Source organism: Mesoplodon densirostris, chromosome 2 (assembly GCF_025265405.1).
Source record: "Mesoplodon densirostris isolate mMesDen1 chromosome 2, mMesDen1 primary haplotype, whole genome shotgun sequence".
Taxonomy (NCBI): domain Eukaryota; kingdom Metazoa; phylum Chordata; class Mammalia; order Artiodactyla; family Ziphiidae; genus Mesoplodon; species Mesoplodon densirostris.
In genome coordinates, this window is record NC_082662.1 from 143,519,971 (window position 1) to 143,544,616 (window position 24,646).

General features: G+C 54.9%; 1 protein-coding gene across 1 annotated transcript; it reads right to left on the minus strand.

Annotated features, from left to right (window-relative positions):
* Nucleotides 1-4,380: 4,380 nt before the first annotated feature.
* Nucleotides 4,381-23,096, minus strand: CNTN2 (contactin 2). The gene is made up of 22 exons (XM_060088443.1): nucleotides 23,027-23,096; nucleotides 18,595-18,739; nucleotides 18,336-18,511; nucleotides 18,082-18,177; nucleotides 17,492-17,701; nucleotides 17,120-17,219; nucleotides 15,802-15,977; nucleotides 15,255-15,391; nucleotides 14,685-14,814; nucleotides 13,158-13,308; nucleotides 12,909-13,036; nucleotides 12,396-12,571; nucleotides 11,752-11,872; nucleotides 11,087-11,245; nucleotides 10,464-10,613; nucleotides 8,306-8,376; nucleotides 7,755-7,989; nucleotides 7,299-7,411; nucleotides 6,007-6,193; nucleotides 5,553-5,665; nucleotides 4,902-5,070; nucleotides 4,381-4,490 (listed from the first exon to the last, which is right to left on the minus strand). The coding sequence occupies exons 1-22, from the start codon at nucleotides 23,094-23,096 to the stop codon at nucleotides 4,381-4,383; spliced, it is 3,123 nt and encodes a 1,040-aa protein (XP_059944426.1).
* Between the last annotated feature and the right edge of the window lie 1,550 nt (nucleotides 23,097-24,646).

Consider the following 24,646-nt stretch of genomic DNA (forward strand, 5'->3'; position numbering starts at 1 on the left):
AAAAATCAGGGAAGCTAGGAGCAGTACCATCAGATGAGCACTGTTTACTGCCCATCCTGTTAGGTAAAGCCAGCCAGCCTAGGAGAATGCCTGCTCTGCTCTGCTGAGGCCTGCCTTAAAGTTGCTTGGCCTAATTTTTCTCCCCTTCCAGGACTGAACGAAGCAATATGGACCGTGGGTTGTGACTTCCTTAGAGGTGACTGTGTGAAGGCTGAAGGTGTTGGGTAAAAGCCTAGGGTTAGAGAACAGGACAAGGAGATACTCTTTAGTCTGAGGATAAAAACACCCACAGCCGGTGCCAGCTGCCTCAGCAGGTTGAGAAACCGTCTTTATTTAAGAACTGCCCGCTACCAGAGTCAATAAATAACTACCATTATAAGAAGTGTAAGAGAGACAGACAATAGGTCAGCAGGAGCAGGTCCATTTTAACAAAAACTGAGTTAAGTCAGTGGTCCAATGAAGCCCCAACCCTTGCCCAGCTGTGAGCTTTTCTAAGCTATGCAGGCCCTGGAGGGGGTGGGTCAGTTGGAGTCTGGGGGCCAAAGCAGGGTGCACCCCATCTAAGGGCATGAGGCTTCCTAGGGCTCTGGGGAAAGCTATCAGACCCCTTTTTTTTTTTCCTCTCCAGTTTCCCTTTATTGTCCTGCCTTCCTAAAGCCTATGACCATATATACAGCTACCAGGCACCTCTTTCCACGGAGCTCTTTGAAGTTTCTTAAAAATGCCCATTTAATCCCTCATGCCACTCCAGGAGCCTCTCTGGCAACCTTGCTCATCTCCAGGATGAAGCTCAGGTTAGGTCTGAGCCATGGAAATAGCTACACCTATGCCTCAAACCCAGGTTTGAGGATACTGCTATCCCTCCGATTCAGAGGAGCCCAGTAGACTGTCGTATTCTGAGATCAGGAAGCACACAGTCCTCTAGCTGGGGAAGAGATGAAGGGAGTGAAACATTCTAGAGCCAGCTCGGGCTCTTGCCCAGAGTAGACTAGCCTGGCTCCTGCGACTGCCAAGAGGCAGCAGTGTATGCTGGGAAAAAGAATGCCTGGGGTGAGCCTTGCCCCGTAAATGACTGTGACTGCAGTCACTCCCCCCTGCATGCTGCAGGGGCCCCAGCGGGCAGGAGCTCCAAGACTCTTCCTGTGCTGAGCACCTTTTGATTCCAAGAATCCCAGCCCTGAAGGACACTTGCAGCGTCCCCTCCAGTCTTCGCCTACCCTAGACCCCAAGACAAACAGCTGCCAAAATTTCTCAGAGGTCCCTACAAGAGGAAGAAGCCTCTCAATTACTCAGTCCAGGGTCTCCTTGCAGACGTTTTTTCTGACGTCTCTCCTGTCATTTTATCAAAAAGAGACCCCCCACCCCATGGCCCTCCTGTTGCCTGGGACCACCTGTATCATTTAATTCCCTGGATGAAAGTAGGTAACCCAATCGCGCTGGGCCCTGAGACTCCATCTGAAGAGAGCTGCCCTCCCCCCGAGGGTGAGGTATACATCTGGGCTGTTGGAGCAACCAGGGCCGAGTAGCCAGGGCCGGGGCAAAGGGCTCTATAGGCTGAGCCCCAACGTACGCAGAAAGGAGACTCCCGAGCCCTGAAGCGCTGCCTGTCCCTAGTCCTCAGGCACTTGCTGGCCACTGAGCTGTGGGGTGAAGTACTGGTTTGTGGCTGTTTCCCCTTGGTTGCCTGTCTGGGGCTTGGCATGTGAGAGGGGAGAGATCCAGGATTGAGTCGTTACCACAGCAGGAGCAAGCCTCAGCCCATGCGGGCAGCAAAGGAGACAGGCCTCTTGGGCAGGAAGGGACTCTGAGAAGCTGTCTGACCTCGTCTTCTGCCTCCACACCAGCTCCTGTGCAGCCACGTCATCAGCAGGCTGTTCCCCTTCACATGCCTGCGTGTCCTCAAGCCACCTGCTGTCTTATTCAGTCTTAATCAGCACTCTGCCTGAGTCTTGGCCTGCAGGAACATCCATTTTAGTCCAGCTCTGTGTCCCCCAAACAAGTTCTCCCTGCACGGGGCTTACGTTTTCCTGAGGCTGAGTTCTCCTAGTTAGAAAAACCCTTCCTGGGTTTCCCAGAGGGTCTGTCTGCCTCCACAGAACTAAGACTCTTAGTCGTTCTCTCTTGCCTCAAGTAAGCTTAGGGGCTGCAGCCGCCAGCTGCACAGGTGAGTTCCTGTGCCAGTCCAGGTCAGCCCTCTCGGCCCAGCATCTAGACACCTGTCCCTTTGCTGCTCCTGCCGCAGCCAAGGCAGTGAGGAAAGAATCAGCTAAACCTTGGAAGAAGGTTTTCTGCTTTCAGCATCCCCTTTCTGATAGAGCTGGGTACAGGCCAAATCACAGCCATGGGGGACCAGGATGGATGCTAGGCCAAGTTTGGGTCCCTGCAATGGAAGAATGGTCACTCAGCTGAGCCCCCAGCACCTCGCATGGGCGTGAAGGTTGGGAGCAGGTGAGGAGGGTTTGATTGGAGGGCTCCAAGGAGGCAGTCCTGGGCCAGGGGTAGGGTGGTAGGTTCAGTGGTGGCAGGGAGAAGGCATGTGCGCTTACATTTTTAAAAAATTGTAGTGGGTAAACACCAACATAAACCTGCCCAGGAAAATAGAGCAGGACTTGAAAAATTTAAAAACCATAACAAAATAGAGCTCTAACTGTAAACTACAGAAACCAGGCTCAGGGGGCCTGTGCCCTGCAAGATGCCTGTCCCGCTGCTCCTATATGTGAAGGGCCACCTGTCACAACATAGGCTTTGGAATTTCCTGGTTGTGCCACCACTGCTGCCTGGATTTGGGGAATCCCTGCCCTTGCTTTGGCCTCTTTTCTTGGAGCAAGGGCAAGGGAAGCAGGGGCCTTCAAGCTAGCACTGCATATTGAGGTCCCAGCAGAAGCTAGGCTCAGAAGGCAAAGAAGGACTGGGTCTCCTGTAGTCTGCATGCGCCTTGGGTTGGGACCCAGCCATGCCGATCACCCCACCATCACCCACCTGAACCTCTTGAAGCAGAATTTTCATAGCCCAGTGCCCTTCTTAACCACCTTAACCAGGTCATAGCCATTCAGCACTGCCCCCTTCCTCTGGGTAGACAAAGAGCCTGGGACAGGAAGGTGGGAGAAGAGTGCTAGCTATCCCAGCCCCATCATTGACAGGCTGTGTGACCTGAGGAAGACCCTGCCCCTTCCAACTCTGTTACCTCATCTGTAGAGTGGTGGCTTGGGCCCAGTGAGGTCTAAAGCCTCTTCCAGCTCTGACGTGCTGTGACTGGTAATACACCCAGAGCACAAGCTAAGATGTCCCATTTATTTACCCCTTCTTCTTCTGGGGGAATGCAAAAGAGCATCCGAGGCAGCCTGGGGGACGGGTCGCCAGGTGGCCCAGGGCGTTCCTGCGAGCAGGTAGGGCTGCATTTATCCTTTGCCCTTCTCAGAAGACTCCTGACTCCAGACACACAATTACAGCTGCATTCTGCTGGAGGACGGTGGAGGCAGCCTCCTACTCAAACCCGCGAGGGACCGTGCAGGCTGGGGCTTGGTGTGGTGGGGTACCTGCCCAATACAAGCCCTTTAGTCACCCAGCCACCTGTAGTGGCTTCTGTCACTCTGGGGTGACAGGGTCGGGTTGGCAGTATTGGCTAAGAGGGCAACGTCACCTTGATGGTGACTGTGCCTCAGGCCAAGTCTGGTGCCCCTTTCCACCAGGAGTCTCAGCTTCTCAACCCTTCTTGGCTCCCACCCAGCAGTTGGGAGCTTCGCCCCCCAGAGCTGCAAGGGCTCAGGCTCCCGGCCTCAGACACCAGAGCACTGGTTCTCAGCCATCAAGGCAGGTGGCAGGGGCCTCCAGGGAGTTATCCAGGACAATGTCAGGGTCCAGCCGTGCTGTCCTTTAAGAGGAGAAAGTAGGAGAGTCCCTGGTCCCCAGGTTTGGCCCTCTCCTTAGACTGAGAGATGCTGCTGTTTAAGCTTTGTCCCGTTCCTGTCCAGTGTTCCCGGGCTTAGGACTCCGCTCTCTGGAGCAGAGTCCATATGCGGTCCCAGAGTGCTATCTCCGCTGACGCGCAGATACCTGTTTAAACCCCCTTCTTCCTGTAGGCCTTCCTTCCATCCAGGCACCCTAGAGGGCCCAGGCATAGGGTTCAGTATCATCATGGAAGTTACTGTCTGGTGCCTCTTGCTTTAAAGAAAAAAATTCCTCGCATGGGTTCTATCCTGTGGCAGAATATGAAATATCCTACCTCCTACGAAAAGGGCACTGCTTAAAGTAGGTATTTAAAACCAGTCATTCTCAGGCACAGTGTTGGGCCACCTTGGCATTGGGAAGGGACTGGGGCCAGCTGGCTGTGTCCATCAGAGGTGGGTGTCCAGCTGTGGCAGAGAGGGAGGGGTGCCGAGATCAGAGCTCCAGGTAGCCTATGAGGATCAGCGTCGCCACGGAGTGACCAAGGACGGTGCCAGGATGTGGGACTGGACAGACTGCCGAGTTCTCCACCATCATGCTTGTGCCTGAAACCAGCAGGCGGAAATGGGCTGAGTGAGCTGGGCCTGGGACCTGCACATCCCTGTCCCACCCTCAGGACAGAATCCAGATCTTTCCTAAGGAGATTCACAGAGGGCTGGCTTCAGGATGGGGAGGTGTTCTCAAGCCCTCCTCCTGCGCTGTTTTGTAGGACCTTTGCTTTTGTTCCCGTGAAAGGAGCGCACTCACCTCTCGGCCCTCAGGGATGTTTGGGAGTGGGAAGGGGGGGGCAGCAAGGGCAGTTGTTCCAGGGCTACTTTGCACTTGGTTCCTGCCTGCCTGCTTTTTTCCCCCTTGGGGTCTGGCTGGGTTGGGGTCTGGCTTGGGTGGGAATGATTCCTGCATCAGGCATCTGGATGGACCCTGATACTCCTGGGGGATAAGGGGAGAGACAGCACCTCCATTCCTCACGATGTGGACTTCTGCGGGGACCCCATCCCCCCCTGGCCCTGTGGTCCGAATCTGCACCAGGGCATGGCCAATGTCATCAGGAACCGCAATTTCTATCCAATTCTTGCTGGTGAAGTGGAGCGTGGGAGTCGGGTGTAAGTCGTTCTGGTACAGCATCTGTGGGAAGGGGGTTAGCCAGGCAAGAGTTTCCTTACACCAGGACTGATTCTCCTCTTCCCTAGCCCCAGGAATGGGAGGAGCCCCTATGGTTCTGGGCCCTCGAGGTCCTGCCTCCTCACCCCTCCTGTTCCCTGTTGACCAGGTCCAGGCTCTTGAACAAGCTCCTCACTGGGACGAGAAAAGCTTGCAAGCAGCTGAACTGGTTTTGCAGACTCCTTAGACCAGAAGGACCCAGACTTCACCCAGTCCATCGCTGCCCCCGTGAACCCTGCCCTTCCCCAGTCATACCATTTTCTTCTAGTCGCTACTACATGCTCCCTGAAGAACTGCTCATGAGTTTCACACCTCTCACAATCCCAAACTCTTTGCTTACATCTAACTCTGATCCTTCTGGCTAGAAACTGCAGCTCCCTTGTGTTTGCCGGAAGTACAAGTGAGCTCTTCCTCAGCGTTCAATGCCTGGTTGATCCCCTCCTTACCTTATAGCCTGTGACTGCAGACTCGTTTCGGAGCGGGACCACAGGGTCCCACTTAATACTAAGACTGGAGCTCGAGAAAGTCCAGGAGATGTTGCCAGGGGGTCGCCGTGGAGCTGCCAGAGGAGGGAGAGAGTTGGGGAGACTTCCCAATGTTTCCCCACCACTCACCCCCTTGCTTTTAGCCAGCCTTTTTCTAGATGTCTGCCCAAAGCAGTTGTACCCAGAACATTCTGTCACCGCTGCCTGAGAAACAAACTCCAACAAAGGTTGGAGAAAAGGGAGGCACTTCAGAGGCCATGAATTCCATTCCCTCATTATTATTAGATGTGCTGCCTTGTTTCTGTCCTGCCCAGGGCTTGTGGACTGGAGCATTTGTCTTTCGGGGAAAGAGTGATCCTAGAGGCGCCCCCTCCAAAATACACCCCTCCACCCCCACCCAGGCTGACAGACTCACGGGGCTTCACAGTCGTGGCATTGGCGGAAGGGCTGGCAGGCCCAGTGCCAGCCCGGTTGTAGGCCCGCACAGTCACGTGGTACTTGGTGTTGTAGTGTAGGCCGGTGACTAGGGCACTGGTGTCTAGCCCTGCTGTCCTCACTCGGTCAGCGGCTGCTTCTTTGTCCCCGGCTTTCCAGTAGCGGATCTGAAGGGGGCAGAGGTACCCTAGGGTCAGCAGTCAAACCCAGGACCTCGGGGCTAACCTGACCCTGGCTCTGGACACCTGCATCCTGCTCCTCTCGCTGGTGCTTGTAACTCAGTCTCAGGTCTCAGAAACTAGACACTAGATCGTGAGCTCCAAGGGAGAAGGGACAAGTTGGTGTAAGTTGCTGCTCCCTTCCTGGTGCCCAGCAGAGTGCCCAGTCCAACGAGAGCGCTTAATACGTGGGCTGAACGAGGGAGCGGGGGTGTGGGCACTGACTCAACCTAGCGATGGCCTGCTGAAACCAACCCATTTAATTAATTCAAGGAATCCCGTGGGGACTCTGTTAAAGGCTATGAAACGCATATTGTACTTGCAAAGTTGTCCCCCGGCCCTCACTCCAGCAAGCTTATGAGGGCTGCTGAGTAAATGCAAACCCATTGTCATAGACCTCGTAACACCAAGGCCTTCTAGATATTCTTCCAAATCAATGGCAGAGTTTGCAGCTATCTCCTCAGTGGGGCTCACCTAACCCATGTGCTAAAGCCCAGAGCTGACTCTCCTGAATGGAATTTACATCACTAGTATGATGATTCTCCCTTAGACAATGACATTTCCTGCTTGCCCTTCTTTCCCTTCCTCTCGCTTTCTCTCACTCTCCATCCACCCCCGCATGTACCCCAGTGTGGAGTCACCAGTGGGCCCAAGTCTTGGGTCAGAAACTGCTGGGCCCAGAGCTCCTCAGGGACAGGATGAGAGGCTGGTACACAGGGGAGGCCATGCTGTTCTCTGCAGCCCTGAGGATGCCAGGCTAACTGGGCTCTGGCATGAAACAGGCAGGCTATGCCCCTTACAGGACCCACTCCTCCTCCCCTGGGCTCCCACAGCATCCAGTGCCGGCTCGAGCCAAGCAGTAACTTCAAGGCTGTCCACAGGCATCAGCCATAGGGGCTTAGCCGAGGTTGCGTCCATGGTGCTGCATAGACTGCGTGCTGTGTGCCTGGTTAGTGAATGAGTGATTCCTGGAGGAGGACTAGCAAGCCATGAGGTGCCCCTGTGCCTTGACCCCCCCCGACCCCTTCCTCTCCCAGCCCAGGTCAGTGCTCACCTCGTACCCCAGGAGGATACCATTCATGTCCTGCCGCACCGGTTCCCAGGTCACGTTCATCTCTGAGGATGAGACCCCTTTGGCCCAGACCTTGGTAGGGGCCACCCTGGGCTCTGGGGACCGACACAGAATGGGTTTGGATTCCCAGGCACTCCCTGTGCCCTACAGAGCAGCTGCCAACTGGGACTGCCCTCTCTTAGGATTTTATAGAGGCCAGGGTGCAGGGTTCAGAGCATCCCCCGGGGCCCACTTCTCTTTCCAGAGAGCCTCCCTCCTCTAGGCCTGAGGGGAGACGAGGTAGCAAGGGCTAGGAAGGAAACCAGTGGCTTAGAAGCCAGGTGCCCTCTCCACCCCACCTAGGGAACCTAGCAGGGGTGTGAGGAGTGCTCCCCCACCCTACACCCCGTGGACAAGCTGCTGGGGTGGGGATGCCGCATGGGCCCCGGGGTGGCCCACCTTCCTCAGCCGAGTATACAATCGCGGTGAGGCTCTCAGGCCCATCCCCACGGTGGTTGTAGCTGCGGATCTTGACCTCAAAGGGCGTGTAAGGCCGGACGCTCTCGTTGCTGTAGACGAAGTACTGGGCATCGGCGCCGGGCACCCGCGCGGTCTGCCAGCTAGTGCTGCCCTGCCTGCGGAAGGACAGCAGGTAGCCGAAGCCGTCTCCGTTCTGGTACTCCCGGGACATGGGCTGAGGGGCAAGAGCGTGGCATGGGCGAGGGGCCGCGGCTGCGTTTCCCTGCCCATCCTCCAGCCCCACCCAGCCTTCACCAAGAGGGGTGGCCCCAGGACTGCGGTGGTTCCATCCTGCAGTGGGTACCAGGGGAGGGGAGGGACCTTGTCTGCTCTGGAGTCAGGACCGTGCAGTGGCTCTGTCTGGGTCCTCTCTGCATGCCGCTCAACTCCTGAGACGAGTCCCACCAGGTGCGGGTGGGGGTGAGGGTGGGGTAGAACTTGTCCCCCCAGAGAACTGGAGGCATAGTCCTGCCTCTGTCCTTGCAGCTTACCGTCCAGTTGACAATGAGCTCTCCAGGGGCTCCACCACCTCCTCTGAGACCTGAGGGTGCCACCGAGGGGGCTGTCAGGGCCAAGGGATACAGACAGTTAATGGGCAGTGAGGGAGAAAAAAGCTCTTGAGTCTGAGACCGAAAAGCATCCTAGGACAAGGACACCCTTCCAATGGGCCCTGGCTATATGCCAATAAAATGGACAACCTAGAAGAAACGGACGAATTCTTAGAAAAGTAAAATCTCCCAAGACTGAACCAGAACCAGGGAGAAATAGAAACTATGAACAGATCAATTACCAGTACTGAAATTGAATCAGTAATTTAAAAACTCCCAATAAACAAAAGTCCAGGACCAGATGGCTTCACAGGTGAATTCTACCAAACATTTAGAGAAGAGTTAACACCTATCCTTCTGAAACTATTCCAATGGGACCTGGTTTTGTCCTTCAAGAGTCCCTCTGGACATGGGCTTTGGAGTCAAGCAGACCTGAGATCAGATTCCACCTCTGCCACTTACTAGCTGAGTTTCTCTGGGCGAGTTACTTAACCTCTCTGAGCCTCTGATTCCCCTCTCCGTAAAATAAGGATAATAATATTTCTCTCAAAGGCTGTAAGAAGAATAAAATTAAATAAGACAGTGGCTAGCAATATATATAGTATACACTCCATAAATGATCATTATCCTGATCCCTCTTGTTGGTTTAAACTAAGTAGCAGAGACCAACTCCAATTTGCTTTAAATTAAGGGGAATAAATAATTCAGAACTGCAGTTAATCCAAAAAACATTTCTTTTGGGTTACAGGTTGTTTTAATATTATTATTTTTTATTTTCATGGCAGACTTAATTTCCTAATTGCCTCTAGTATTCAAAAGGCTGATATTAAAACAAGAATGCATTTAATTAGATCATGAAGCTTGGCAGGGGGTAACTTGGCTGAGGGTTAAAATATTTCTGTAGATGATCCAGCAATTGGAGACTTATCACTTGGTTCTGATGATACTTTAGGGCCTTCTCATTTGCAAAGGGCACTTAAACACATTACCCATTTGATCCTGTGAGGTGGGCATTAATATTACCCTTTTCAGAGTGGAAAGATTGAGGCCCAGAGCAGTTAAGTGACTTGCCTAAAGTCACACAGCTAATAAATGTCACAGTTTGAATTTGAACTCAGCTCTTCTGATTTGAAATCTCATCATCTTTCTTCTGCATCATAGCTGTCTTTGTGCTCAACTCCTGGATACTACAGTGAAGGAGACCACTCCTCACCCTTTGACTGTCCAGGAAGTTCAATCAAAGAAAGTGCTCCTTCTGGAATTCTTTACTCAGGAGAGGTACCAGTTAAAAATATTGAATGATTCCAGAAAGAGCCTGGAGAGTCAGCATGGGGCACACAGGAAACCATGTTTATGGACACAAAAAGGCAGACCCTCATTACACATCCAGTGGGGCAGGCCTGGGTGGGTGTGGAGGGGAGGCAGGTCCTGATTCCATGCTGCTGGTCTCAGGATCCCAGGGCTCTTGTTCTGGGCCTTCACCTTCACCTCTTCCCTTCCTTCCCCACTCAGGTTCTGACACCTACCTGCTTTTCAGGGAGGGTTGTGGGCAGATTGTCCATTCCTCCTGCTCCCAAAGAAACCATCTAAAGAAGGACTTAGAGCACCGGCTGCTTACTTAGTGCCCTGCACAACACACACACACACACACACACACACCCCTTCCTCATTAACTGATTCCTGCAGCTCGTGCACTTCCAGGGAGGATATCTGCCCATCACCCCATGGTCCTGGGTTCAAGTCCAGGCTCTGCCAGTGTGACCCTTCCTTCACATGGAATGGTTTTTCCTTTTTTTTTTTAAATTAAACTTTTTACTTTGAGACAATTGTAGATTCACATGCAGTTGTAAGGTTGGCCTATTTTTTAAATGAGGGGTTTGGACTGGATGGCTTCCAGCCCTGACAGGCTGTGGCCCAAGACACAGTACGTTGTGCAGTGTTGCGGCCTCGCTCTGACTTGTGTTCCTTTCTCATCTGTTTTGTTAGAGTCCTCAGCCTGGTGAGCAGGGTTGGAACTCCATGTAATTGCTGCTTGCTTGGGGCTCCCTTTAAGGGGGCTAGGGTCTGTGCCCTGACATTACTTCTCACCCAGGGCTCTGACCTGCTTCCTTGGTCCGGATTTTGCTGGAGGGCCCACTGGGCTCCCCAGTGCCCAGGATGTTGCTGGCTAAGACCCGGAACTCATAGTCCATCCAGGGCGTGAGGCCCAGCACCTGGGCGGTCTCGGCGTTGCCCTCGATGTTGGCGGGATCTGCAAGGCACCAGGGAGTCATTGTTCTGCACTTCATTTACTGATCTGGATGGAAAGGGCAGGGACTGGGTATGAATCACTTTTTTATACCCAGCTCTCACGGTGGTACCCGCTATATTAAGAGTTCAATACCTTTTTCAGGAATGATTGGGAAACTCGTAGACCTCCCTGCCTTGGAGCCTTTGTAAGATGTTGTGTGCACCCCACACCCCCACGAATGTTTTCATTGCCCCATTAATAGTCCTGCCAATGCTTCAGGGGTGCAGACTGAGTGCCTCCCCCTCCAACTCTCTCCCCATTCTTCTGCCGCCTGTGTGACCATCTTCCCTAATGGCCTGGGAGCTCCCTGCAGGCAGGGAGTCTACACTTGTCCCTCTTCGAAGCCTTGGCCTCTGACCCCCAGCACCACCACCCCTGCCCCCACCTATAGCCAGGCCTAATCAGTACTGACCTGGGTGGGGCCTCACACTTACTGGTCCGAACCTGCTTCCACTTCCCTGCAGGTAGAGTGCGAGCTTGCAGGGTGTACTTGGCAATGGGGCTGTGGTTGTCAAAGCCACGGCTCCAGCTGAGCTGGACAGTGGTGTCACCGATGTCTCTTACAACCACGCCTCCTGGGGGACCTGGCGGACCTGCACCAAGAGGTCAGAGCAACAAATTTGAGCCAACCTCCTTCAGGCTCGCTTGGGCTGGTGCAGTACCAAGAGGGAGCAGCAGAGGGCGCAGGAAACACACACCGGGTTGGGAGGGCAAGGAATGGGGGCAGTCGTGAGTGGCGGACGGGGTGTTTTGAGGAGGAAGGATGTGTCCAAGGCTGGAGGGGTCACAGAGGCTCTCACACAGAGTTGTGTATAGATTTCCCAGCATGAGGCTTTGAAACTTCTGGCCTCAGCAAGTTCTCCAGTCTTGGGATGTGTTAGGAGTGGATTTTTTTTTACAATTTTGGCTTTGCAGGAAGAATATTTTATTCATTTAGGACCTGCGAAGAACCACGGGATGAGTTCAGCTCAACAGACTTGTTAGGAGCCCTTCCCACAGCTTTCAGGGAGAGGTGGGAGTTAGTTAGGGAGCGAAGGTCAGAATAGCCCAGCTGGCCTCTGAGGGTGTCACGGAGGGGGTGGGGTGGGAAACCCATCACCTCGGACCAGGACTGTGGCCTCCTTAGATGCACTGTCCACCACCGTCTGGGCCATGCATGTGTACTTCCCACCGTGGCGCAGCTGGGCGTTCAGGATGGTCAGATCCCCAACCGTCTCCTTCTGCACACGGGGGACAGGAAGCGGGGCGGGTCAGAGGAAGCAGCCCTGGCTAGTGCATGAGGCAGGGGACAGGAGGCAGGGCTCAGAGTCCCCTGCTCTGTTACTTCCCCAGACCCTTTGCACCTCGCTCTTCCTCTCTGTTCCATGGGAGGGATCAGCTACTCTCTACTTGGTACCACTGGGGATTAAACGACATTTTTTGACAGAAGACAGTCAGTGATGGTTCAAGTTAATGATATCATCTGCGCTGGGGGGCAGGATAACAAGAGTACGGGAGTGAGTCTTGCTCGGTGTCTGGAATTCCAGGTTTGACCCTAACCCTCTTCTAAATGCATAGACGTCGGGTGGAATCCGGGGAACTGCCCGTCTAAGGGAGGGTGCTTATGAACTCAGGGATGAGCTTGCCGTCATGGCATTCCCGGGGGAAGGGGGAAAAGCTTTGGGGGGTGTTGATGGCTCTCGTGGGTCCCCTGTCTGCCCAGAAGGAGGGAGGAGCCCTGGGTTCTCTGGCCTCAGGCCTTACCACACTGGCCCTTCGGTAGTGACCCCCAGGCTTGTCGAAATCGATGGGGAAGTCGTCCAGGGCCCAGATGAAGGTGAGGTCCATGGTGGGGTCGTGGGAGGCGTGGCACTGCAGGGTCAGGTTATCTCCCAAGTTGATGTCGGCACTCGAGGGGGCTAGAGTGATCTTGGTTGCATCTGCCAAGACAAAGGGCCCCTGAGTGGAAGGGGAGGAAGTAGGCCCAGGCAGGGGCAGCAGGGCAGGGTGAGAGGCTCTGTCTTGAGCCCCAGGAAAGAGAACAGACAGCGTGGCCAACAGCATCCTGACCTCCCAGCAGCCCCATGAGTGCGTGGGAGGGAGGCAGGAGCATATCCTGGATGGCGGTGTTTGGGGGCAGTCCCAAGAGAAACCGAATCCTGGGGTAGCCTCAAAACCAAACTAGGAGGAACATGGGAACACGAGAGCCCAATGGCGAGGAGGGACGGCACCCCGTGGTGGCTGAGTCACCAACCTCAGCCGAACCATGGTCCTTACCTCGCACAGACAGGATGCCCGTGCTGTTGGCTTTGCCCATGAAATTCTCAGCAAAGCAGGTATATTTGCCTTCATCTGACCGACTGATGTTTCTTATGATCAAGGTGCCATCCGGAGTTACAGTCACTCTGCAGCAAGGACAGAGCAGATCTGGCCAACCCAGTGACACACTACAGTCCTGGGAAGGGGACTCACCTCCAAGGAGAGAGAGGGTGAGCAGGAATTTCTCAGGTGGGGTGGGGCTCGTACCTGCTGCTGTTGACCAAAATCTCAGTGCCTTTGCTCCAGAGCACCACGGCCTTCGGAGCTGCCCTGGGCTGACAGGGGATAACGATCTCTCCACCTCGGGCTGCGGGGATCAGACGCCTTACAGGATTCAGCCTAAAGTCAGGGGCAAGTGCTGGAAGGAAGGGGGAGTGCCCCACAGTCACGCAGGGAATCAAACCAGCACTCGTTGCCCTGGAGTCAGATGTCACCTGGCTACATGTTAAACATTTTATGTTCCCTCTATGGTCAATCCACGAGTGACCCCTAGCAGCACCACTTCCAAAATAGCCAGAATCCAGCCCCTTCTCATCACCCCCACTGCCACCAGATCTCCGCTGGTTGGCCTTCCTGATTTTGCATTTTCTTTCTACAATCTCTTCTCCACCCAGCTGCCAGGAATATCAATTTAAAAACACAAAACAGACACTCAGAATGAAGTCCAATGCCTCCCAAGGGCTCACAAAGGAGTCCCTACCTCTCTGATCACATCTTGCTCCATTCCTTCCCTCACTTATTGTGCTCTATCACCTGGGCCATTTTTTTCTTCTTCTTTTTTTCGTTCCGTGAAGATGCCATGATTTTTCCTGCCTCAGGACCTTTGCACTTACTATACATTTCGCTTGGAAAGCCCCCAGATCTTCACATGGTTGGTTCACATCCCAAATGCAACTTCTCCAGAGAGGTCTTCCCTGACCATCCCCTCTAACTGGCCCACCTTACCCACAGCACTCTGTGGGATTTTCTTTATACTGTATATTTTATGGCTGTCCGAAATTATCTTATTTAATTGTTTGATTTTTTGTTTATTTGCCCCCCGCTCTCCACTGGATTGTAAGATACTTGAAGGCAGAGACCTTATTTTTCATGTTCACTTCTTAGGAGGTGTTGAAGAAATACTGGTTGAATGAATGAATGAGTCTTAGTTAAGCCTCACTACAACTGGATGAGGTAGGTGCCGTTCTGTCCATTTTACAGATGAGGAAACAGACTACAAGCTTAAGTCACACATCTAAGGATACTGGACTAGCTGACATTTACTGGGCACCTGTTATGTGATGGGCAGGTTCTTTATGCTTTAGCTCTATCATCTCCTTTAATCCCCACAGCAGCTGTATGAGGGCTGGGCTATTATTGCCCACATTTTATTATTCAAGAAACTGAAACACAAAGAGATTAATAACTTGCCGAAGGTCACACAGGCAAAGGGGCTGCATTAAACCCAAATCTAGCTGATTTGGTTTTCAGTGACTTTTGCCACCTTTTTTTCATGGCAGCAGACATTTACTTTGTCCACTTCAGATGCGGGTCAAGCCAGAGACCCTGTCCTCTGGGAGCTCCATCTAGTGTCTCATCTCCTGTCTTAAATCCCTGAGTTCTACTCAGAAGCTGTTGGAAAGCTAAGGAAAACTGCCAGGTGAGTGTGTGTGTTTAGAAATGCTGCAACTCACAACCCCTAACGCCCCCTACCTGGGTGTCCCCGGGGATGTCCTCTCTCCCTGGGCCCCTTACCTTGCACGGCCAGCTCGGCACTGGCGTAGATGGTGCCGTGCTTGTTCTCCGCCACACACTGGTACATGCCTGAGTCCTCCAGGCTCAGCTTGGAGAATCGCAAGTCTCCGGCCAGCACTTCTACCCGGGCCTGTGCAGAAGGTCAGGACCACTGGGTGGGGGCTTATGGGGTGGATGCAGTGGAGACTGGGCTGCCTGGAGGGGGCGCCTGTATGCCCGGTCCTATCCAGGGCCACCTGGAATCCCAGGACAGAGATTCCCCCTGGCCTCCCCGCACGTCTGCACACGGAAGCCAGAGGGGCAAGTGACACACTCAGGACCACATAGTGCTTTTGTGGATGAGTTGGGCCTGGACTCAGGTCCCTGGACCCTCCAGACCCTATCCAGTTGACCAGCCTGAGGCCATGTGACTCTGGGATGGAGAGAAGCACCTAGAACTACCCTGTGGCACCCTAATTGGCCCAGAAGGGTTGCCAGCGTGCGGAAGGGGAGGAGATCTGGAGGGTGAGGGAACCAGGTGAGCAGAGGACGGTGTGCTGGGTGTGTGGAAGGAAGCCCCGGGTCTCCTACCTGGGAGGCCAGAGGATCCCCATCCCGAAGCCAGCGCACTGTGGGCCGGGGCTTGCCGGCGGCTGCGCATTCCCAGTGCAGGTTGGAACCGATGTCAGCCTCCATGTCTGAGATCACCTTGAGCCACTCGGGCTGAGCTGCGGGGAGCAAGGGAGAGCAAGGCTGGGGAGGGGCTGGGGAGGAGCTGGGAGGAGCTCCGCGAATTAACTGGACTGGATTTGCAGGGCTGCAGCTCCTGCGCCAGACAGCAGAGGGCGCCAGCCGCATTCCGGGATGAGGGGTTGGGGAGAAGCAGATTCAAGACAACTGGCACTACGTGCCTGTGCCAGTAACTGTTTTAGCGACTTAAGTCATTCTAATGCTTTCCATGTGCTTTCTGCAACCTTGACTGAAGCTCTGAGCTGACCAGCCTCGTCTGGTCCCATACCCAGTGCAACCCGTGGGCAGGAAATTTTCAGCAAGGGTCTGCCTAATCTCCTCCCTGACTTTTGGGTCGGCTTCCTCAAGGACAGGGGAAGGCAGGGGGCCAGGGTGTCCGGCTCTGTACCCTGCACGATGATGCGGCCCTGGACGGTGTCGCGGCCCTTGGAGTTCTCCGCCTCGCACTCGTAGGTGCCTTCGTCCTCGAAGCCTACGCTGGGGATCTGCAGGGTGGGCTCGGCCGTGGCCCACTGTGGGGACAAGGAGCCATCCACTTTGCGCCACTTGATCCTGGGGACGGGACTGGCAGGGGAGACAAAGCCAGAGGGGGTGGGCTGAGCTAGGCAGACTCCCTTGTGCCTGCAACTCCTCCCCCAACCCAGGCCCCCCTGAGATGCTGGGCAGGTGGGGACAACGGGCAGGAGGGCCGGGAAGAGACAGAGGGAGAGCGGCCAGGAGAGGAGGAGGGGCCTCTCCCAGGGAGGCTCAGAGCGTAGGTGGTCTGTTCCCTGAAGCTGACTTGACCTCCCTGCCTGCCCCCACCCTGCCCTGGCCTCTTCTGGGCCTACCCTCCTCAGCAGTGGCCTGCAACCTGGTTCTTTACAGGTCCCCTTCCTCCTCTCCCCAACAGGGCCTTGCCTCTACTTTTCAAAGGGGATTAAGTTGTTAGTAATCTGTGTACTAAAATGGACTGAGGTATCAGTGAGTCTTACAAGGTAACGTATTACCCTTCATGTGTTTTAAATATGGATTTTCTGGAAGCCCAATAACTTTCCACAAAGCAGGGGGCATCTTGGGTGAGGAGAGATATGTGAGGGAGGAGGGGACCAATGCACAAATCACATTCTTTCATTCATTCTACAAACATTTATTGAGTACCTGCTATTTGCTTAGCCCTGTTCCAGTGAGTCCTTTTTCTGAGAGAGTTAGAGCTCTATGATACATTTTCTATTTTAAGAGATAACTGTTAGCATCCATAGAATACTTACTAAATACCAGATGCTATTCTAAGCGCTGTACATATATTAGCTCATTCAATCCTCATAACAACCCCATGAGGTAGGTACTATTATTATCACCATGTACAAATAGGGAAACTGAGGCACAGAGAGGTTAGGTGGTTTACCCAAGGTCTCCCAGCCAGCAAGTGACAGAGCTAGTAGCTGAACGAGGCAGGCTGGGTTGGGGTCCACGCACCATGCTACCTGCCCCCAGCCTGGGGTGTTGTATAAGCTGCCTGAGCCTATCATGCACGTTGCTGGGAAGATGCCTCAGCCAGAGAGTTAGTGCCCAGTGAGTGGCGGTTGCTACCCACTGTGGGTCCGGCACTCTGCTAGACCCTGCGAAGGCACCAAGATGACTGAGAGCCGGCCCTGCCTGCCCTCTCCCTGAGGGGCTCTGAGAGGCTGTGCCCTGGCCTGTCCCCTCCCTCCCCCACCACTCACTTCCCAAAGGCGAAGCACTCCAGGGTGACCTGCTGCCCCACCAGCGCATAGGTCTCTGCTGGGAACCGGGCCTTGATGCTGGGGGCAAAGAGCCTGGTGTCTGGGGAGAGAGGGTTCACACATCAGATCCAGATCAGGTGCTCCTGTGCTTAGGATCTCAGCACAACTCAGAGCCCACACTTTCTTGACTCCCTTTCCCCTTGGGGGCATGCAGCAAGGGTCTGAGGCCATGTAGCAGGAAGACCCTGGGGTCCAGGCCCAGACCCTGTGCCCTTTGAGCTGCTCTTCACAACTTCAAAGTGAAGACCCCCTTTCCCAACGCCCCTTGACCCCTTCAGCTCCCTCCTCCTCGCCTTGCCCGCTGACCCTGACCTTCCGCAGCCAGGTTGAGCTGAGCAAACTTGCTGAAGACGCTCTTGGTGGAGAAATCCATGTGGCTTGTGGCCAGGCAGGAGTAGTTGCCCAAGTCTGAGGCATTGGTCCGGGCAATGTACAGGTTCCCTGTGGTCTGGGACACGAAGTGGCGCCCGTCCGTAGGGATGAAGTTGGGGAACTCATTGAGGAGCCAGCGGTAGGACAAGCCTAGGAATGGGGAGTTAGAGGAAACCGGGGGTGCTGGGCTAATGGAGCAACTCTGGGTAGGACCTCAACACGCTGCTGGGGATCTGTAGACCCTGTCCTGAGAGCCCCTGTGCTCTGAACTGGGGCTGAGGGGAGACCTAGAGGGAAGATGCGACTTTATCTCTGCCCTCAGGGAGTGCTGTCTGCTGGGGAAACAGCCCCTGCCCTTGGGGACCTCCCAGTCTGATGGGAGGTGGGGCACAGAATCATTTAGAGTTGGGCACCCCGGGATCAGTGCTTCCAAGGGTCACTCACCACCTCTTATTCCATCCCTCTTCTGCTGAGTGGCCAGAAGCCCCTCCTGTGCCCTCTGTCTAACACCGCCCAGGGGCCTGACTCACCTGGGTAGTGGGCGGGTGGGTTACAGGGCAACATCACACCCCAACCTTCGTGGGTTTTCACTGGGTCTCGCTCCTCCTTGGAGAATTCCTGCAGGACTGGAGGTGGAGACCGTGTGCTCAGGCACTGTCCTCCAAGCCTGGGGGACCCTCCCCAGCTCAGGCTCCATGGGGAAGTAGTCACCCGCCCTTCTGGACACTTCTTCCAGCCCTGTCTTCTCTACCCCCAAAGTGTCCCGGCACCCCGTGGGGCTCACAGCCAAAGCGGAGGACAGCCTCCCTGCTGACGACGGTGCCCACTGGGTTGGAGGCCAGGCACTGGTAGACGCCGGCGTCCTGGGCTTTGGTGGGGTTCATGATGACCAGGTTGCCCCCGACCAGCTGGTGGCGGGAGCCTGGCTCCAGCTTCATCTCGGTGCCATTCATCTTCCACCTGCAGTGGGGGCGGAGAGGGACTGATGTGACAAAAAATTGCCCACAGCCCAGGGCCTCCCAGCACCACTGCAAGGGTCTCACCTGTAGGTGGCCGGAGGGCTGGCCCGGGCACGGCATGCCAGTGTCACCTTCTCCTCTGTGGACTCCTCTGGGAATAGCAGACCGAGGGGTTGGTCTTCAAAGACAGGCCCAAAGGTGGCTGGGGATCCCCAGGCTGAGCTCCAAGCTGCAGATGGGGGACACCACCAGAGGTCTCAGGGCCTAGGGGCCAGCTGGAGCCTGGCCTCCAGGGTAGCGCTGTCCAATAGAACTTTCGGCAATGATGGAAAGGTTCCATTTTCTGCCCTGTCCAGTACAGTAGCCATTTACCACTAGCCGTTGTGCCCCTGAAATATGGCTAGTGCAGCTGAGGAACCAGATTTTAAATTTTATTTAATTATAATTAATTAACATTTGAATTTCAATAGGTTGGGCAGACCCCATCTAGTCAATTAGTTCAGTCAGTCACCCCTCCTATACTCAGATATTGAGTACCTGCTGTATACTTAGCACTGGGCGAGGCACTGTGTAGCAAAATGAGTAAGACACAGTCCCTCTTCCTCAAGGAGCTTGCGATCCAGGGAGGAAGACAGAAAACTGACAGTAGGCGAGAGCCCTAATAGTGGTTTAGGTTCAAGAAGGACCCTCGGAGTGGAAGCAGTCAGGGGACTCATGGAAGAGCTGACCTGCAGGGTGTGAGATGGGCCTTGAGAGATGCATGGAAGCCACTGGCTAAAAAGGGGGAGAGAGGAGGTGTGGCCCTGGAGCCTAGTGTTCCTTCTGGGGAGGGCGTCCTGAGAGAACGTGCTCTGGCTCTGGGCCTCTATTAGCTGTTACAGGACCCTTCTAAGCCTCAGCGTCTTCACCTGTGAAATGGAAAGAAGATGAACCCCCCTCCCAGGGTCTGTAGCAGGGTTCAGCCTGACACAGGGTGTGTACTCAGCCACGGTCTCCTGGACCCAAGTGAAGGGGCCGGGTGGGGGTCAGGGGAAGAGGAAGGCTTAGTGGTGGGTGGACGACGTATAGGTTGCTTTGGGGCATTTTATAAAATTCCATTGTGACATTTCAAGAAAGAGAGGCCCAGAAAAGGGAGCGACTTGGGAGCTCCTCCAGGGCAAGCCTGTGGCATACGCAGCTCTAGACCTCGGGTTCCTGAATTTGCTGGGCAGATGGGTATCCCACATGCAGATGGCATTTTCCTGCCTGGCCCCCTCCCGGGGCAGATGCCTTGCTCTTCGTGTCCCCTTGTCCAGGCTCACCGGGGCAGGGTCTGAGAGGCAGAGGGCAGTGTTTCACATCTGCCTCTGTTTGCTGACTGGTGCGGCCGGTCATTCTTTGCTTTGTGGTGTCAGGCGGGAGCCAGGCCACCCTTAATTGGTTCCTAACCCTCCATGAAGCTGATTTCAGGCCCTCCTTGGTGGGTCGTGGGGGGATCCCCATTAACCAATTAGTGCCTGCTCTCCTGGTGCATCCAGCTGTCAGCCCTAGTCCAGGGGTGGGGGTGGGCCCCATGCCACAGCTGAGGCCCAGCCTTGGACCCCTGGGAGTGATGGCAGCTGTTAAGCCGCTCTCAGAATGAGGCAGGAGGCAGGGCTCCTTGAAATGGCATCCCACATCCCCCCTCCCCACCACCCATCACTATCCCTCATTGCCGCCCCAGGCCTCAGAGATGGCGGCGCATCATCTCGGCTGGAGAGCCCAGCTTAATCCTAAGTTAATGATGGTGGTGGAGGGTAGGGACCCCTGCCCCAGCTGGGACTGCTGGGAGGGGAGGGAAAGGAGGGGTAGCGGAGGCAGCCAGGCTGCTGGGAACAACCTTGCATAATAGCAGCTTCCAGTAACTCTGTCTGGATGGTGGTGGGGTGGGGGTTGGGGGGCGGATGGTGGCTGAGTGGGCCTGGGGCACACTGATACTTTAAGCTTCCGGAAAAAGCTTTCTCTCCGGCATTCAGCCATATACACACCCTCACGCAATATCCACAGACACATGCTTTCCACCTCTCACGTATACACACTTCCTTATATGCCACAGACATCACACATATATACATACATGACCCTCTAAGCTACTCCAGTAGTCAGATATACACATTTATACACACATCCGTTCCCATGCACATATGGCTACAAACGTCCACATATACTTATTTATATCTACATCTAGGCATTCATAATAACAAAATAGATGCTATTTATCGAGGGCTAACTCTTTATCAAATACCATGCTCCACATTTCTTTCTCATAACCTCTTTACAAGGTAGGCAGTGCCATTTTCTCGTTTGGTTAATGTGAAAACTGAGACTTTTAGAAGGTTAAATAACTTGCCCCAAGTCACACAGCGAGAAGGAGCAGATCTAGGGGTGTGGACCCCGGCCAGCCTCCCCCGACAGCCAGCGTCCTTAACCACAGGGCTCAGAATTCTTGACTTCAGTTTCCCATCAGGACCATCAGAGATGCTGTTCCATCCTGGAGGTACTGAATCAGAACCTCTAGGAGTGAGGCCCAGGAATCTAGATTTTAAAAGGGCCTCACGGGCATTCTGAAGAGCAGATAGAGTTGAGAGCCATGGCACTGTGTGTAAGGCCTTCTATACACATTCATCATCCCCTCAAATGTAGCATGCCCTCCATGCAATAACTCGCTCACATCTCCCCCCTCTCAAACATCCACAGACACACCCTCACTCACCCCACACCTCCCTCTGAAACTACACACACATCCACCCACACATGCACTTTCTCTCTCTCTCTCACACTCACAAACACACACACACACACACACACACTCCCAGGGAAAGCCACCCACTCTGTGCTGTCCTTGTTTGGCATCCTCTCTGATTCTCTCCTGATTCCCTATCCTGACAACTCTGCTCCCCCAAACACAGGTATCAGGACCTCGTGGAGGAAGGAGATTTAGGGAGCTGAGACCATGGAGGGGAAGCCATGCTGCCCTTCTTTGCACTGGGGTGCAGGAATCCAAAGCTGCATCCCCAGGGTAGGTGAGCAAAGACAGCTAAGAGCTGAGGCCCCTTCCTAGGGGGTGGGAACAGCCATGGGATGTTCCACTCCTGCCTCTGCGGTTGCTGGAGGTGGCAGACCAGGTCCCGTCTCCCTTGGCCTTCCTGCCTCTCTGGGTCTATGGACTGCGGATGCTGTGCATACTGCTTACCTCAGATGATGGGGTCCCAGCACTGACTGACCCTGAGGGTGGGGAACACGGAGGAGCCCGGGTACGTCCGCCACTCTCTCTGGGGTGGGTGTCTCCTGCCCCTTGCAGCCTGGGCTCCCCACCCCAGCAGCTCCTCCAGACCCGGGGGGCCCTGGCACTGGGAGCTAGGCCTGGAGCTGGGGGCCTGGGAGGCTCCCCTATTTCCCAGCAGCCTCACTGACTTGGATGCTGGGTTGGGAGGCGGTTAGGACATAATGAGAACATCTGAAACTATGCCAGTGGAGTCCTTCCCTGGTGAGACGAAGAATTTAAAATGTGCTGGTTGCAGCCTTGCAGCGGCTGTGGGGTCGGGGGGTGGAGCCTGAGGTATAGCTAGAACTCCAGAAGGACACCAGAGGATGGGTACTCTTTCTCCCATGGAGATCTTTAAGGAAAAAAGAAACGTCTATTGATCTGGGCTGGGGGTCAGGGCAGAGAGGCCAAGCAGCGGTTCCAGCAGGCCCCTCCGAGCAGCAGCAGGCTGTTGGAAAGTTACCCCAGGTCAGACAGGCTGGGGCTCCCATACCGCCTCCCTAGCCCACTCTCCAGAATCCAGCCAGCCCGGGCCTCTTGGCCTGCATGGCTCGGTTTTCCGTGCCCTCCTTTTCCTTCTGCCAACCGCCTTCCTCCCCTCCCCGCACTTGAAGCACCCCTGGCCTGAGAACTCTTGCTTGGGTCCCTCTTGCCTTTTTCCTGGGCCACGCCCTGCTCTGCCTCACCTCTTCCCAGATCCCGTTCCACGCTTGTTCCATTTGCCAGGCTTCATTGTTGTCCTGAGGAACCCTCCCAGGGTTGTGTGGTCAGGGGACCCTAGAGCAGTACTATCCAATAGAACTTTCCGTGATGATGGAAATATTCTATAATCTGTGCTATCCAACACGGCTATGAGGCCTTGAAATGTGGCTAGTACAACTAAGCAGCTAATTTTTAATTTAATCTTGCAGCCTTAAGAGGCTGCAACTCTGGGCTGATGTCGTGGAGATCTGGTTGTGCCACAGTCTTGCTGTGTGACCCAGGGCAAGTCCCTCACCCTCTCTGGATCATGCTTTTTTCATCTACAATACGACAAAGACTCATTCCCTCTCCTCCTAATCTCAAAGGGAAAGCAAAATCCACAAACAGGAAAATTTTATAAGGAAATGGCCTCAAACTGAAGTGCCACAGCAGTGCAGTCAATTATTTCTGTAGTCATCACTAACATAATAGCAATGATATAACGCTATGATCATGCCTGCTAGGCTTCGGAGTCCAGACAGGCCCTCTTACCTGGAGTGGAGACAAGGGCCACAGCCACCAGCATTAGCAAGTGTGATTTCCTCCTGGTAGGTGTCCCCATGGTGAGCGTTCCAGGCAGAAGTGGGGAGCGAAGGAGAGGAGCCTCAGCCCTGCACAGGGAGAGTCTGGCTGGAGGCTGAGAAGGACCTAGGGAGGCAGAAAGACGGGGGAGGACTCTGAGCTGAGGAGCGCCCCTCCCAGCTCCAGGCATATCTGGGTCGGAGGTGCTTTTGCCTCAGCCTGGGGAGAGGCTGGAATTGCTCTCACCCTCCCCAGGGTCCCAGGGGAAGGGGCTTGGCCATTACCAAGGAGCTCTTCCTAGGGCCGAGTGCCTCCTGCTGGCCCCCTGGGAGTCTGGCTCTGCCCTGTACCCTCACCCCACCTCCCGTGCAGCCAGCAGGGTGTTGCTCAGGGAGTGAAAGCAGTGACTAATTGGGAGGCAAGAAGCCACCGCCTGCTCACCCGGTAATAGCTCTCAGTGCAGGGCCCGTGCCTGGGTTTGGGGAACTAGTAACATCTTCTAGGAATCGGGCCCGCTTTCCCCTGCCCCGCACACAGCTGCCTGGGGGGTGAGTGGGTAATAAGCCCCTCTGGGAGCTGCAGCAAGTCTCTGGGAACCAGCCTTGTTTTTCTACCAGTGAGGAGGAGTTTCATTGATTCGTCCACACCCTCTCACCTGGGCCCCAGGTAAGGCACTTAGGTACTGTGCATGATGGAGCCATAACCTTGGCCCCCTTGGCAAGGCTTCCCAACCAGATGGGCTAGTGGGCCTGGACAGGCCTTCTGGGCTGAAAGAGTTAACGCAGCTCCTAGAGGAGCCTCCCTCTTGCCGAGATGAGCAGAGATTTGGTTAAATCCTGGAGCCCTGGAGAACCTGCTCCCTGGGGGGCACCGAGAGCAAGTCAGAGCCCCCCTCCATCAGTCTGAGAGAGGGGGGCCTCATCCTGGGGGCAGAGCAGGTCCAGCCTTCCACCTACTCCCCATCTCCAGGCTGTCTTGCCCAGTTTGGGGCGGGGGGAGTGTGGAATCTCAGGGGCCTGCTTCTTGGTTATCAGACTGAATCTGGGTCACTGGGCTCCCAGGCTACTGGGAGCCAGATCACCCTGCTGCATATTCTGCTTCTCTGCCCTGCTACCTGCTTTGCAGAAAACTAAGAGCAGAAGGAGGGGATCTAAGGTTGAGAGAGAGAGCCCGGCTGGGAGCTCTTCCACTAACTGGCTTCAAGACCCATGCCACCTCTGTGCCTCAGTGTCCTCATCTGTAAAATGGGTGTTCTCTAGCGTCTCTTCCAGCTCTGAGACTGTGATGCTCCCAGAGAGTGCAGGGTGGCCGAGGGCCTGGGAAAGCTGCCCCTGGGTGGGAGTGGGGAGGTGGAGATGGCAGGCTGCCGATGACCTGAGTCTGCCTCTAGGGCCAGTGCAGAGTGCGAAGACCGGTGCAAGCTCCGGATCTCCCGGTCTCACTGCTGGCTCTATTCCCCAGGAAATAGAGGGCTCCCAAATGCCTTTAAGCGTCAATATTGATCACCACCACCCCGTTCCTGCCTTCCCAAAAGCCACAGCTGGCACCGAAGGAGCAGGCGGGGGTGGGGTGGGGGGAAGAGAGGGGAGA